Here is a 16,777-nt window from a genome sequence, read left to right as displayed (position 1 = left end):
AGGGGAGAAAGGAAACAAGTACTGGAAGCCAAACGAGTGAGTGAAGCCGTAGCAAGGCTCACATGTGAAGGGAGCAGGTCTCCCCTCACCGCAAGGCAGATGATGAAGTTATGCGCCCTATTTAAAAGGCGAAAACCCAAGGCTGCTAGAGGAAACCGCCAACCCTTGGAGAAGGAGGGGGTTGTAGGTAAAAGCCAGGAAAAAAGAGTAAGACCTGCGTCCCAAAAACAGGAGATGAGGCCCGAGCCTCGGAAAACAAGATATCACTGTGAAGCGTAAGACCAGAGGAAACTCTGGGCATGTGAAGCACCAGGGAAAAAAGGAACCAGATACAGGCCCAGGAAATCTCAGCAGGACACACTGGACTGAAAGACATGGAAGTAGAAGGAGAGTACTCCAACCGCCTAAGGAGGAAAGGTTCTACAACAGGAGGAGGTCCCTCCCGAAGGAGACCATACGGCGGAATTGCAAACCGTTGTGCTAAGCCACTCAATACCAGGTACTTGACGTGGGAGGATGGGAAAAGAGACACGAATCCCAAGAAGACCACAAGGTTATTGGAACCCATAAAGGGAACAATCAACCCAGGCCCCGATCCCCCCAAAAAAACGATTGCCATGCAGAACCTGAGTGGTCAAATAAACGGGGACCAGGGACTCCAGAAGGAGTACCCGGGATGGGCTCACAAGGAACCAGGAGCTGAACCACCAGAAGACAACGCAAGCCAGAATATCCAGGAAAGGAGAGATGAAACTACCATAGGGGAAGGGACATTGGCCATGGACAACTACCCATTCCAAGAACAGTGACTAGCAAACTGTATACATTGTCCCAGAGAGGACAAGTACAGCAGCTCGGGATGTACCACTAAATTGACAGACATCCATATGCATAAGGAATGCAGAAGTCGCCATGAAAAAGCCGGGTGAGACTACACAGAAATGTAGAAACCAGCCGCGACCGGCGTACTGAAAACTCCCAGGGGGGAGAAAGTACCTGACAGGTGCAAACGACGGCAAGGTCCAAGGGGACTGCCCCTCTGTCATGAATTACAACTAAGCAGAGAATATAAGGGAATACCGAGAACACCTGGACCCAGAAGGAACTACGGGACCCTGTCCGATGCCAGAGCAACCAGCTGAAAAATTACCTACCAGGCAGGTGTGTGGCGCTCAGTGGTCCTGTCCCTGACCCGTCAGGGAGGACGTCCAGCGATGAAAAATGCTGATGACCCCAGAAGGATTCCATGTGGCAGAGGACATCCAGCGATGACCGAAAACTGCTGCAGCGGCCGATGCTCACCAGCTACGTGCCCCAACAAGGTAGAAGATCCAGTGGAGATCCCTGTACTCCACCAGGAATAGGCCACTCTGTAATAGGAAACAACGCGAGTACTCCTCTATAACATGGGGTAACGCGAAGCGCAGCAAACCGTAGTACCTTATAGAGATGGCAAGAGCAACCCTAGCATAAAGGCCAACAACCACCTGGCCATGGTGTAGGGAGCATGGTTGTATGTGGACCACCCGCCAGATCAGAACAGATCAGCCATATACTGGAGCTACAATAAGTAGCACTAGACCGACAAGGTGGGGGTTGGGCTGGCCCACCCCTGCCAGATATGGAAACCATGCACATGCAGAACCAGGATGGCCTGTTGTAGACAGTGCCCTGAGAAGTACAAGGAGACCATTGAGCACGACAGAAACGGAGTGGAGATGTATGGAAGAACCAAAAGGGTGAAACCAACATCCGCAGCACAGATTAGAACCTGGGGGCAGAAAGCACCCAGTAATACAGAAACTGTATGGGCCACAGATTGCACCATAGGGCCCAGCACCTTGAGTAATACAACCACACGCCTAAAATATAGGGAAAGTGGCTGCATGTCTAAGGAGAGTGGAAACATAGCCACAGAATCTGGGAATGCTACTGCATTTGGAGGGTACAGGTACTCAACCTGTAAAGTAGAAATATGGCTGCGTAGTGCAGAAAACGACCAGAAAGGTGTAATGGGTACAGCATCTGGAGATGGTAGAGGTGCTACCTTTAAGATCGGAGCAATGTGGCCACAAGGTGCACCCTAGAACCAGAGAGGTGCAACAGCTACCGCGTTAGCAATGGTACCTATATTCCGCCCGGGAAGGGGAAAATAGGGCCGCACGGTACCACAAAGAACAAGACAGGTGCACACTACAATCAGGTAGGTGAAATGGCAACTGAAGGAGGCCCTCTATTTCGCCTGAAAAAAAGGGAAACAGGGCCGCATAGTACACCATAGAGCCAGACAGGTGTAACGGCTGCAGCATCAGAGACGGTGCAGGAACTCTACCTATGAAGGGAGTAAGATGGCCGTTTGGTGCACACTATGATAAAGTAGCGGGGAAGGCCCAGGAGAAGCGACGCCTGGACTGTGTGGCCAGGGAGGAGAGAAAAGACCAACCAAGGGGGAAGAGAAAGGTGGAGGAATATGGAAGCTTCCCAGGACCCCCAGCTAAGGTGGATCCCACCCCCCTGGCCACAGGAGGGAACCTAACCCTGGGGCAGGGACAGGGGAATATACTCACTATACTCACCATCTGATGTCTTCGGGCGCCGCAGGGTCACCCCTTCGGCAGACTCAACACGGGAACCGTGGGAATGCCGGCAAGCCACTGCGGATGCAGTCTGTGGGGACTGGGTGACCGGCGATGGTACAGAAGTACGCGCCCGCAGGGGGGGGGCAACTAAGGTGGAACACGATGGAGCCCCAGCCTGCAGCAGGTATAACGGTGGAGATCACAGAGACCTGCAGAAGAGAGAAAAAAAGAATAAAAAATAAAATAAAAAATAAACAGCAGGACCTGCAAAAAAGCAGGACAGGTCTGCCTCCTACGGACACTAGACAAAAACTGAATAGCCTTGTGCCTGTGGAGAGGGTATAGCCCAACGGGGAGGAGCCAACACTTTTTGTGTCTAGTGCCTCCTAGTGGTAGTTGGACATATACCCATGGTGCTGTGTCCCCCAATGCCATGCACGAGAAAATGTGATTTAGAAACCTAAAGACATTGAAACAAAATTAGGGCAAAATATTTTCCCATTTCTAAGTAAAATTTAACATAATTTAGTGTAACATTTACCTCTGGAACTTTTGATACAAGTGGCATGTTGTTTCAAATTTTTTCTTAAGCTTTGAGACTGCATTGTCAACTTTGGTGCTCAGATTATCCATGTTCATATCAATTTGATTCAGAAGGCCAAAACATTTGCTGACACTGCAAGTAGAAACTGAACGTCAGAGTAATGTCTGCAAGTAATGCAGCGTTTGTTTTTGTTATAAAGCTATTATAAAACACTTTTTAGCAAAAAAAAATATAAATATTGAAAAAAGTCCTCCTGCAAATGTCCCAATTTTATTCTAGATTCTGAATTGTTGTCTCAAATATAGTTAGAGCACAACTTGGTGTTAGGCCTGGGCCTTCTGCCATAACTCCCGCTGTCTCATCTATCATCTCCAGCATCCCCTGCCTCGCTGCTGTCTCCCCCAGATGTGGCAGGCGCGTGTATGCCAAACGCATCCTCCGACCACACTGCCTCCAAGCTCCATCCCATGCTGGGGTTCCATAGGGGCGCACTCACCGCTTCCTGTCATTTATGTTTCCCGGGGCGTGCGCTTTCTGCTTCCCAGCACAGCCCCTGGGCAGGGTTATAAGGTCAAATAGCAGCTTCCTCTTCCAGGAAGTTGCCTGAGCGGATAGTTACCATCAGTAATAGCAAAGGTGTTCTGTTCTGATACTCTGTGTTTGACCCAGCCTGACAGAACATGCTGTTTGCCTGCCACCTGCATCAACTACTGGACCTGTCTGAGCCTGAGCCAGTCTGATCCTCTGTAGCACGTTACTATCTGATACCGGCTTCTGACCTCTGGCTTGTCTCTTCTGTCCTGTCTCCTGTGAGAATGCTGAATAACACCCTAGGGGTTAGTTGTCTGCCATCCCTTAGTTGAAGCACAGAATCCACACTCTCTGGTTTGACTATTAAAGGAGTATTCCCATCTGGGACACTGATGACATATCACTAAGATATTCCATCAATGTCAAGCTCTCTGATCAGAAAGAGAATTGTGTGACTGTTCATTGCTGCATAGTTCTCCCTTCCTGGCACCATAATTGCAAGACACAGACAACAGGGCTGACATAACTAGTAGATAAAACCAATGGGAGCTGAAAATAAGGCCTCTTGCACACGACCGTATGGCTTTTTCAGTATTTTGCGGTCCACAAAAAACGGATCTGCAAAAAATACGGATGACGTCCGTGTGCATTCCGTTTTTTGCGAAACGGAACAGCTGGGCGCTGATAGAACTGTACTATCCTTGTCAGTTAAGCGGACAATAATAGGACATGTTCTATCTTTGAACGGAACGGACAAATGGAAATACGAAAATGGAAGGCATACGAATTCGATTCAGTTTTTTTTTTTTTTTGCGGATCCATTGAAATGAATGGTTTCATATACGGTCCGTATACGGAACGCAAATGGAAAAAAGAGGCCCAAGTCTCCCATACAGGATACTTACAGAGCAAGACACTCAACAAAGTTTCAAACAGTTAGTTTCTGTATCAATTCCAATGTTTTTCAACATCTCTGCTTGCCGTCATACAAATCTGTTCTGCTTTCCAGTGTAATTTTCACCCTCTCTCTTTACTTGGAGGAATTACCCCTTCATAGAAAATGATCCCTCATTCACTGCACTAGAGATTTCACCATAGCAGTATATTAAGTAATGCCTCCTCCACTCCACCCTTTCCAAATTTTCTTCCCCATTTGAAGGGAGAGAAGGCAGTAGGAGAAGGAAGTCTGGGTTACTAAACCTGCTTTAGGGCTCATGCAAACAAACTTATTTTTCTTCCGTTTTTTGTTTTTTTTAACATGTCCGTATACGGAATTATTATAAAAAAAAAAAAAAAAAAGCTAAATGACTGTCTGTATGTTTGCATATCCGTTCTGCAAAAAAATAGAACATGTCCTATTCTTGTCCATTTTGCAGACAAGGACAGGCATTGTTACAATGAATGCGAAAAAAAACAGATGCAACACAGATGTCATTAGTTTTTTTTGTGGATCCGTGTTTTACGGTCATGTGAATCAGCCCTGACTAAGATCACTATGTTAGCACTGAGAGGAGGGAGTGAGCAGGTAAGCTATTGAACTGAGAAGGTGGACCACAGGGGGCGCTACTAAAGATTAAAATGGAATGTACATAAGCCTAACAATATTATGATCGCATGCATATTATAACAATACTTTTTCATGGGGTAAAACCTTTAAATAACATTTGCTAAAGTTGGAATACTGCCTTACAAACCGCTCCACAAAATTAACCGTGCTGTTAACTCCAACACCAAGCACTTTATCATTGTTAACTCAAAAATCAGCAATATATGTACTATTTTAACAATCCGGTTTCCTGTACAGTGATCCCTCAGGATACAAAGGCCGCAGGATACAATATTTTCAACATACAATGGTCTTTTCTGACCCATCAAAAGCTGAAACCAGACTCAACATACAATGCCTCAGATCCACCCAATCAAGTCCACTTCTCTGGTAAATAGCTGGATTAGGGCTCTTTCACACCTGCGTTATTGTCTTCCGGCATAGAGTTCCGTCGTCGGGGCTCTATGCCGGAAGAATCCTGATCAGGATTATCCTAATGCATTCTGAATGGAGAGTAATCCGTTCAGGATGCATCAGGATGTCTTCAGTTCCGGTACGGAACGTTTGTTAGCCGGAGAAAATACCGCAGCATGCTGCGCTTTTTGCTCCGGCCAAAAATCCGGAACACTTGCCGCAAGGCCGGATCCGGAATTAATGCCCATTGGAAGGCATTGATCCGGATCCGGCCTTAAGCTAAACGTCGTTTCGGCGCATTGCCGGAGCCGACATTTAGCTTTTTCAGAGTGGTTACCATGGCTGCCGGGACGCTAAAGTCCTGACAGCCATGGTAAGTGTAGCGGGGAGCGGGGGAGCAGTGTACTTACCGTCCGTGCGGCTCCCCGGGCGCTCCAGAGTGACGTCAGGGCGCCCCAAGCGCATGGATCATGTGATCACATGGACACGTCATCCATGCGCATGGGGCGCTCTGACGTCATTCTGGAGCGCCCCGGGAGCTGCACGGACTGTAAGTATACCGCTCCCCCGCTCCCCGCTCCTACTATGGCAACCAGGACTTTAATAGCGTCCTGGGTGCCATAGTAACACTGAAAGCATTTGGAAGACGGTTCCGTCTTCAAATGCTTTCAGTACACTTGCGTTTTTCCGGATCCGGAGTGTAATTCCGGCAAGTGGAGTACATGCCGGATCCGGACAACGCAAGTGTGAAAGAGCCCTTAGTTGCTAGTTACTGTTATATTTAAAAGGACTCGCTTTAGGCTACTTTCACACTAGCGTTCGGAGCGGATCCGTCTGATGTTTCATCAGACGGATCCGCTCCGATAATGCAGACGTTCGCATCCGTTCAGAACGGATCCGTCTGCATTAAAACTTAGAAAATTTTCTAAGTGTGAAAGTAGCCTGAGCGGATCCGTTCAGACTTTACATTGAAAGTCAATGGGGAACGGATCCGCTTGAAGATTGAGCCACATTGTGTCATCTTCAAGCGGATCCGTCCCCATTGACTTACATTGTAAGTGTGGACGGATCCGCTCGCCTCCGCACGGCCAGGCGGACACCCGAACGCTGCAAGCAGCGTTCAGCTGTCCGCCTGGCCATGCGGAGGCGAGCGGAGCGGAGGCTGAACGCCGCCAGACTGATGCAGTCTGAGCGGATCCGCATCCATTCAGACTGCATCAGGGCTGGACGGAAGCGTTCTGCTCCGCTCGTGAGCCCCTTCAAACGGAGCTCACGAGCGGACAGCAGAACGCTAGTGTGAAAGTAGCCTTAGCTGTCTCAGTCTACTTTCACACTGGCGTTTTGGCTTTCCGTTTGCGAGATCCGTTCAGGGCTCTCACAAGCGGTCCAAAACAGATCAGTTTTGCCCTAACGCATTCTGAATGGAAAAGGATCCGCTCAGAATGCATCAGTTTGCTTCCGATCAGTCTCCATTCCGCTCTGGAGGCGGACAGCAAAACGCTGCTTGCAGCGTTTTGCTGCCGCTTGACAAAATTGAGCAAAACTGATCCGTCCTGACACACAATGTAAGTCAATGGGTACGGATCCGTTTTCTCAGACACAAAAAAACGGATCCGTCCCCCATTGACTTTCGATAATGTTCAAGACGGATAAGTCATAGCTATAGAAGACATAATACAACCGGATTCGTTCATGACGGATGCATGCGGTTGTATTGTTGTAACAGAAGCGTTTTTGCAGATCCATGACGGATCTGCAAAAAACGCTAGTGTGAAAGTAGCCTTAGTTATCTGCTTATTTTTCTTAAATCCTCATTTTTTTCCTAATCTTTGATGACATTTTGGGGCTTTGGAACGAATTACTCAACATGCAATGGTTGTTTGTAACTTGAGGGACCGCTGTATTTGAAACAGTGGATTTGTTGCTCTAATTCATGAGTGAACTGCCGAGTATCAGGACACTAGGTATACTGCAATGCCAACATACGTCCAGCAGGTTCCCATTTTATTTTGTGTCTACTGCACTCATATATATCAATACTACAATAACAGAAATGTGATAAATATAAGAAACAAGAAAATGAATGTTTACCTTATATTTAAAGCCCTTAGAAGTTCAGTAAACGTGAAGGTCATGTCATCAGAGTTGACAGAGGCAATAAACAGGCAAAGTCCCAAAGCTTCGGTCTTCTGTAGTGTGTCCTGCTGATGAGCACAAATGAGCTTTGTTATAACAGGTTGGCAGCTTTTTGATTTAAGAGCCATCCAATAAGCACACACAAAGCCTTTAAAACTGAACAGGATGCATAAACCCGGCTATTTAATCAAAAACATACATTTGGTATGTAAAAGATCCCTCTAAATACCCCTATTACATACCTTCTATGAACAAATGTGTACCAGCATATTGAGCTAGGCCTACACAGTGATTTTGGTTACTCCATTCACTATCGCTCATGAGAATTCATGGAGATTGCTAGGGAAACCTTTTCTTAATTTCTTTCTTTAAAAAGGAATCCTTCAGAAGTTTTTTTTTTCCTGAAAAAATGCTGACGACACTAGTTTAGGGGCCATGGAGATCAGAGCTAAATACCTTTATCAGCCCTTATTATGAGCAGCAGTGTGAATAGGAACTTTAATCCTGGACAATGATCCCGCAATGGCCCTAAACGTGATCCCCCACACTCTAAAGTGCTGATTCACAACCCTTCCCCTCACCTCTGAGTGACAACTGCTACAGGGCCTGGGAGTTGTGCCCAGAAGAATAAAATGTCCTACTGACATAACTCTGGCCTATAAATTGTGCTTTTTTTCTGTGCAAGTCCCAATATTGAAATTATATTTTTTTCCCTCTTTGTTCTCTCTCATTCTTGACGCTCTCTCTTTAGGCTAGCACTCCACTAGAATTTATTCTGCACAATATCACACATGAACCAGCCAAGGCAAATGCAGTGCAACAACTTCTTTGCATGACATCACAGATTCACAAGGGATTCCATTCTCAATACAGAGATCGAAAAAAAAAAAAAAAAAACATCAGTGCTGGAATAATTGCTTAAAGGGTTTCTACCATCAGAATTACTGTTATGTAGCTGACTGAAATTAGCGATGTGCTAATGTCAGCACTACATAACAGTGTGTTTTTTGCATTTCTCCCTGCAGCCGTTTTGCTAAAATACACATTTATAATATGCCAATGAGCCTCTAGGTGCTATGTGGGCGTAGATTCAGCACCTAGAGGCTCCGTCTACTCACCCTTTATCCCGCCCAGGTCCTCCGTTCTACCCGCCCCAATACTCTTGATTGATGTCCAAGTTCCATGCATCGTTGAGGAAATCCGGGGCTCCTAGTGCCGGCTTCCTCACTGCGTCTGCGCCGACTACGTCACAGTGAGGAAGCCGCGCCGAATACAGAAGTGTATTCTGCCTTTAAGTGTACGGCATCTATGGGATCAGTAAATCTGCTCCAATATATTGCAACCTTATATGAATTCCCCACAAAAGGTACTTACTACCTCAAACTGTAATAAGTAAGAAGAGGGAGTTTTACTGACTGCGACATTGAGCTGCGGATACTTGGGCGCACGCATGCATGATAACCTGCAACTATGATGGGATAACAAGATGAACAAATTGTGCGACTTTCACGGTTTTCTACAAGATGTGCTTATTTATGGTCAGAGGAATGTAATCAAAAATGGACAGAGGACTCACCATAGTTGCTTATATTTTAGTTTTAAGACCGGATTAGATTTATGATAGTTTGCAAATAAATTAGAATTAATAGCAGACTCATGGTCATTCCGTCTCTTACAAGCAACCATCTCATCTACAAACAAAACAGCGCCACTTAGTGGCCAAACTCACATTTTGTTTCTAAAGAGAAAATTAAAGGGAATCTGTCACCAGGATAATCGCTATTGAAGTAAAGCCATAGCCTAATAGCACTTAGTACCTTATTTCCAGATGTGCCTTTGCTCCAGCAATAGATGTTTTTTATCCTCCGAAAATCCAGTTTATTTGGTATGCAAATGAGCCAGTAAGGTGCCCAGAGGGGCGTCATTCTTTCAGGAATGTTAATCTATTACTGCCCCAAAGCACATGGCATAGCACTGATTCAGCTTAGTTTATTTACAAATGGTTCATAAGACCAACAAAGCCTCTCTTATACCATGTGCCACTTAATCAATCTTAAAACATAACCTTTATTTGCTCACTATTAAATGTCTACTAACTAAATAAAATTGTTTAAAAATATCAGATGGATATGGATCTGTGGATACTTTGTAGTTATCCGTTTCCAACACTGTTGCGTTCACAGTGTAGCAAACACAGGGATTTAGTGAGTCATTTTAGCGCACTGCTGCAGGATCACTTCGCTTCTGCTGAATCTAATATCAACTGATACTTTGTAACCAGAGGCTCTAGCTGTCTAAAATTTAAAACACTGCCCCCTGACATGTTTCAACAGCTAACCTGGCGTCCTCAGGGGTTTTGGGCAAAGTAACTTCTTGCAAGAAGGCGCCCAGGCACACCTCCTGCCACAATGTGTCCACCAACTCCTCCTACATCACAACCTGGTGTATAACCCGGTTCACCTGAGGATGCCGGTTTTCCGGTGAAACATGTCGGGGGGCAGTGTTTAGCAAGTTTTTAGCGTTTAACAGTGGGAACACAGTTAGGTAGAAAATAGCTAGTACGTACTTCCAAAACTTTGACGAGTAGAGCTGGTGTGTGTGCGCGCAACACACCAGCCCAACCATTAATAGGAAGATCTGGTGTCACCGCTGAGAAGCTAAGCAGTAGACATATTCAATTCCTGCATTTGCACCGATAATACTGTGTGCCCCACTGTAGTGTTTTATTTTATTTTTTTAATCAGATCTTTTTTATTAAACATTTTACAGTGTAAATACACATTTTAACACATTGTAAACAAGGATGACATAGAAATATACTGTCCATAAGGCTAAAAACAAAAAGGATATCAGCCTATGTGTAGTAATTAAGTACCCAACCGACCCCCCCCCCCCTCCCTCCCTCCCTAACCTGCAAAGTACAAAGGCACATTTTTAAACATTTCCATTCAGACGTCGAAACGCCATAAATCCCATAATTTTCCAAATTTCACTGGGGATCCACGCTTCTGATATACCATCCGTTCATAACTCAGCATCGTGTCAACCGCGCTTAGGAATTCGCCTAGGATTGGCGGCGCTGTCTGTATCCAATGCAGAGCGATTAACTTTCTAGCAACATATAACATTCTACCTATAGCTATTTTATGTACCTGACCTGTAGCCAGTTCAGAGACATATCCCAACACACACACTTTAGGGTCAGAGGGTACTCGAACCTTGTAAACGTCCTGTATTGTCTGACGTACCAACTCCCAGTATCTCCCTAACCTCTCGCACGTCCACATCATATGCAACAAATCTGCAGAAACCACAGAGCATCTTGGACATTCATCCGTGGGCCTGAACCCTATACGGAACAAAAAAAAACGGAGTTTTGTAGACTCTATGGACAATAAACAGCTGCGAGAGTTTACGTCCTTCACTCAGGGAAGAGAGAGGTATCGCCCCCAGTATATCAGACCATTGGTCATCAGTTAATTTGCCAACATCTTTTTCCCATTTACTTTTAGCCACCAGTGGATGGGACACTAGGAACTTATCAAGCAATAGCTTATATATACAGGATATCATACCTCTCCTCGCCCCTCTAGACAAAATCTGGTGCAGTGCAGCATCTCTCCCTGCCACCTCATTCGTACCTTTAAATGTGGCATTGTATGCATGTCTCACCTGAAGGTACTTATAAAAGTGAGTTCTAGGCAGTTCATACTTCTCCTGAAATCTGATAAATGACATGAACTTCCTTTCCTCCAAAAGGTGGCTCAACCTTAGAATACCCTTTCTTTTCCATGCCCCAAACTCAGACAAGGAGAGGAATTCCGGCAGCACGGGGTTGTCCCACAGTGGAGTGTATTCAGTATTGCCGAAAACCCCCCTCAGGAGCTTGACCTTATTCCATACGGACTGCATCAAGTGTCCCAAATCGCCCATCGGACCACTCTTTCCAGCCCCCTTAGTCTCAAGGATCAGCAGTAAGTCATTAGAGGACAAGCAATGTTTAAACAACTGACACGACATCTCACTCGACTCCAGTTCCATCCACCCCTTAAAATGTAGGCATTGTGCAGGCAGGAAGTACACCCAGGGGTTTGGCACTGCAAGGCCCCCTTCTGTTTTAGGATATTGTAACGTTTCAAGCTTAATTCTCGGTTGCCCCTTACGCCATATGAGCTCCCTGAAGATAGCATTGATTGGAACAAATTTGGACTTTGACAGCCAGACCGGGGAGTTATGTAGAACATAAAGTAGCTGAGGCATCAACACCATTTTAATGAGGTTAGCTCTTCCCGCCACTGACAGGTATAGTTTACACCATGCCTTAGTTTTATTACGAAATTTAATAACCAGCGGGTCAAAGTTAAGGCGCCCAAAGTCTCGGATTCTCGGGGATATATGGATACCCAAATACTTAAAGGTCGCTACACATGGAATACTTCTGTCTCGCACTGTCTGTGATTGTACTTGCCCGTCAAGCAGCATAATCGCCGACTTACTCCAGTTAATAGTCAGACCCGACAGGTCCCTGAAGCAATCAATGATTTTCATAGCCGCTTCCAAGGATGGACCAATATCCCCCAGAAAAAGCAAAGTGTCATCTGCATACATCGCCACTTTATTATTAACTGTCCCGTATTGAAACCCCTTAATGTCGGTTGACTTACGAATCGCTGCAGCTAATGGCTCAATCGCAACTGCAAATAGCAGAGGCGACAACGGGCACCCCTGTCTAGTACCCCGGCCCAGACAGAACTTGGGGGACACCCCTCCATTCGCCCTGACACATGCTTTGGGTTTAGAGTATAGCACCCGAACCCAGGATATATACTCATCTCCAAATCCCATATACTTCATAACTCTCCACAGGAATCGCCACTCAATGCTGTCAAAGGCCTTGGCCGCGTCTAAAGAAAGAATAGCCCTATCTCCAACATTGTCAGCTGGAAGTTGAATACTGGCAAACACTCTTCTAATATTAATTGACGTTGATTTCTGAGGCATGAAGCCAGTCTGGTCAGAGTGTATGATAGACAGAATCACTTTAGACAGATGCATGGCCAAGACCTTTGCAAGCAACTTAACATCGGTGGAGAGTAACGATATCGGTCTATATGAGTCAGGGAGAGAGTGATCCTTGTCCGGCTTAGGAATGACTACTATTACCGCCTCCTGCATAGACGGAGGTAGCTCCCCCCTCTCCTTGGAATAATTTAATACCTTCAGAAGTTCCGGGAGCAACACTTCCGCGAAGGACTTATATACTTCCGCCGGAAGCCCATCCAAACCCGGAGCCTTGTCATTAGCCATAGCAGCCAATGCCGCCCTTAATTCTTCTAGCTCAATCGGCTCCTCTAACCGCATACTGTCTTCCCTGGAAAGCTTAGGAAGATCTAATGTGGCCAAAAAGGCGTCAATCTCTTCATCCGAGCATGTCACCTTGGAAGCATACAGAGAGGAATAAAAATTATTCAGTATATTCAAAATGCTATCAGTATCGCGCCTGAGTACGCCGCCAGCATCTAACAGGCCAGATATACATTGTGATCCTTGCTGCGCTTTTGCGATAACCGAGAGCATATGGCCTACACTCTCACCTTCAGTAAAAAATTGCTGCTTATAAAACAGTCGTTTCCTCTCTGCTACCTCCAAGAGGTGACACCTCAACTCCTCCTGCCTAGTCTTCAAGGTATTGCTTGTTATGCTAGAAGGATTTAACACAAAAGCCTCCTCCGCTAGCTTCATGTTATCATGTTTCTGCCGATCAAGCTCTCTAGATTTAGATTTAATCCGACTGACTGTTTTAATAAAGGATCCCCTAAGGAAGGCCTTCATCGCTTCCCAAACGACTAAAGGAGACGCAGTCCCTTCGTTTATACAAAAATATTCCCTAAGGGATTGAAGCATATCGGACGGGTCACCCATCAGTTTTAACCAAAAGGCATTAAGTCGCCAGTATCTAACCCCCGGCCTGGCTGTCACAGAGATATCAAGGGCGATGCTAAATAAGGACTGGTCAGATAGGGTCCTAGAAAGATATTCTGAGGTCTTTACAAACGGGAACATATGAGCATTTACCAGACCCAGATCTATACACGACAGGGAGCCATATGTCGAGGAGCAACACGAGTACTTCCTGTCCAGGGGGTTGGTCTCTCTCCATACATCCATCAGACCTACCTCCCTCAGTATTCTTGCAAACGAGGTTTCACCCGTATTGCTACCGCTAGGTGTGATCTGGCATCTATCAAGCGAACTGTCAAGTACATTATTGAAATCTCCCACTATCAACATTGGAAGTTCAGAAAATTCTGCCATAAACTCTATGAGCCTCCCTAAAGGTACCGAGGAAAATGGTGGGGGTATATAGATTGTCGCCAACACCATTCTCATCCCTTGGACCACACAATGCACTCCTATAAACCTTCCCTCTTCATCCACACATTCCCTGAGACATTCAAATATGATATTCTTATGAACTAGGATACTAACCCCCCTGGAATGCGAGGAGAAGACGGAATGCACCGAATACCCCAGCCACGGCTTTTGCATGACATGTATAGATTGTTTGGTCATATGCGTTTCTTGCAAGCATATTATTGCCGGCTGATATCTAGATAGGTAACGGAACAGACCGTGTCTCTTCGTAGCATCCGCCATTCCCCTCACATTTCAGCTAAGTATTCTCGTGACAGGTCCCATAAGAGTGCATACATACATAAAAGTACATTTGATATTTACACCTCTCCACCTCCCAACAGCTGCGAGGAAAAATAATGTTAATCACCAGATTGCAGACTCCCATCTCTTCTCTATTGCCCACGACAAAATATACAAGGACTGTACGTTTCAGCATTTTAGAATTGCCATCAATAGCACCTTTGACAGTATTAACCCCCGCTAAACCCTTCCCCCCTCCCTCCCCCCACCCAACCATCCCCCCCCAGACAATAAACATATGTAGTATAATTAGATTCAGTAATGAACTCGGGGCCAACATTGTGAACCTGGCCCAACAGCGCCTGGAGCAGCACAGCACCCAACAAGATACCATACGCAGGCACATTGAGAAGGTGGGGAGCAACCTCGGGCGTATGCTCTACCCACAAAATGTCTCCAGCAACCAGCTAAAGACAAAAGAAAATGTCCACAACGGTGGGTGGACAGTCCAGGGGACATCAAAGCTTCACTCAGGAGCAGGAATGTCCATCAGTCTCAGGTGTCTGTTGATGGAATCCTAAGGCGACGCTCATTTTGATCCAGCCACTTGACCGCAGAGTCCGAGTCTTCAAAGAATACAGCGGATCCAAACGCCACCACCCTGAGCCTGGCCGGGAACATCATGGAGTACTGTACTTGCAAATCTCTCAGCCTCCGTTTAATCTCCACAAAGCGAGCCCTCTTTTTCTGTACATCTGACGAATAGTCAGGGAACAGGGACACCTGAACCCCATTGATTTTTAAATCAGGATGTGACCTTGCGGCCCTCAGTATAGTGTCTCTGTCTCGATAATGCAGGATTTTAGCCAGTATTGGACGTGGCGGACGTCCTGGCGGCAATGGCCTGGTGGGGACCCTATGCGCTCGTTCAACAGCATACAGTGCAGAGAGTCCTTTATCACGGAATTTTTCCGCAAGCCATTTCTCAATAAAATCAGTGGCCTCTGGGCCCTCAGACTTCTCAGGAATGCCCACCAGCCTAACATTATTGCGGCGAGAGCGGTTTTCAAGGTCGTCAGTTTTCGCATAGAGCGCCGCTATATCCTTTGACGCAGCCCTGCTCTCTCTCTGTAGGGTAGCAGCCCCATGTTCCAGATCTGAGACCCTCCTCTCCACCTCTGAGGTGCGCTCAGCCACCTTAGGCAGGTCATGCCGGATAATGGATATGTCCGCTTTTAGGCTTCCAATGTTAATATTCATATTCTGGAGAGTGACGTTACAGCTGGCAATAGCTGCCATCACATCTTTCAAGGTGGGCTCAGGGGCATTAATCACTTGCAGGCTAGAACTCGCCCCCCCCCCTCATGCTGGACTGGGGAATGCTGGTCATCATTACAGGGGCCGTCTTGCTCCCTTACTCCTTCCTCCACTTGTGCCAGGGTGCCCTCTTCTTCTCCCCATACATGGCTGGGGGACTGGTGCGATTTATGAGCGAAGCTCTCTAGCCGCGCTGCCGCTCCCTGACTCACCGCCGCTCTCAGGTCAGGCCACTCTTCCTCCTCAGCGCCATCTTGGGATCTTGCCTCCCTGTCCTGCCGGCTCTGCGTTTTGCCTCTTTTCACAGGCATATTGTTGTCACTTGTACCGGACCGCTTCCTAACTGTGTCCCCCGCTCCTTCAGAAGTTTAAATAGTATTTCGCCACCGTTTGCAGTATTAAAGACAGGATAATCGCCGGAGCTAGTGCGGCGTGCGTCCTACTCCATGCGCCGCTAGGCTCCGCCCACTGTAGTGTTTTAAACATTACCAATATATTTCTATTAGGATGTTAATAAATAAAATAAAAGTTACATTTTATAATTGATAGGTTATGACTATATGAAAACTAGAAAAGCTACAATTTCTGGGGAAATTGTGTGAAGTCTTCTTGCCTTTACCAGTAGTCTACAACCAGAGTGGCTTCAGTACCGTATTTTTCGCCCTATAAGACGCACCTAGGTTTTTGGGGAGGAAAATAAGAAAAAATATATTTTTAACCAAAAGGTGTGCTTTTGGTGGGTTTGGAAATAATGGTGGTCTGTGGATGACAGACACTGTTATGGGGGGGGGGATCTGTGGATGACGGACACTGTTACGGGGGGGGGGATCTGTGGATGATGGACACTGTTACGGGGGAGGGGGGGGGGGATCTGTGGCTGGCACTGTTCTATATGTGCCATCCACAGACCGCCCACCCCATCACAGTGCCATCCACAGACCGCCAACCCCATCACAATGCCATCCACAGAACCCCCCCAGCCCATAACAGTGCCATCCACAGACCACCACCCCTTAACTGTGCCATCCACAGATTCCTCCCCCCCCCCCCCCA

The 16,777-nt window shown here is 46.5% G+C and overlaps 1 protein-coding gene across 4 annotated transcripts in view; it reads right to left on the bottom strand.

Annotated features, from left to right (window-relative positions):
- Nucleotides 1-16,777, bottom strand: part of RB1 (RB transcriptional corepressor 1) — a 350,867-nt gene that overhangs the window by 310,005 nt on the left and 24,085 nt on the right. For 3 of the 4 annotated variants that reach the window (XM_040425458.1, XM_040425460.1, XM_040425462.1), the window contains exons 3-4: nt 7,706-7,818; nt 3,121-3,255 (exon numbers count right to left, since the gene is read on the bottom strand). In XM_040425458.1, the coding sequence (XP_040281392.1) occupies nt 3,121-3,255; nt 7,706-7,818 (248 nt within the window). The remainder of the gene's footprint in view (nt 1-3,120; nt 3,256-7,705; nt 7,819-16,777) is intronic. The other variant, XM_040425459.1, reaches the window with a different exon arrangement.

This window comes from Bufo bufo, chromosome 3, assembly GCF_905171765.1.
Source record: "Bufo bufo chromosome 3, aBufBuf1.1, whole genome shotgun sequence".
Classification (NCBI taxonomy): domain Eukaryota; kingdom Metazoa; phylum Chordata; class Amphibia; order Anura; family Bufonidae; genus Bufo; species Bufo bufo.
Note: the sequence above shows the minus strand (reverse complement) of the source record. Positions and strands in the feature narration are given on the sequence as shown.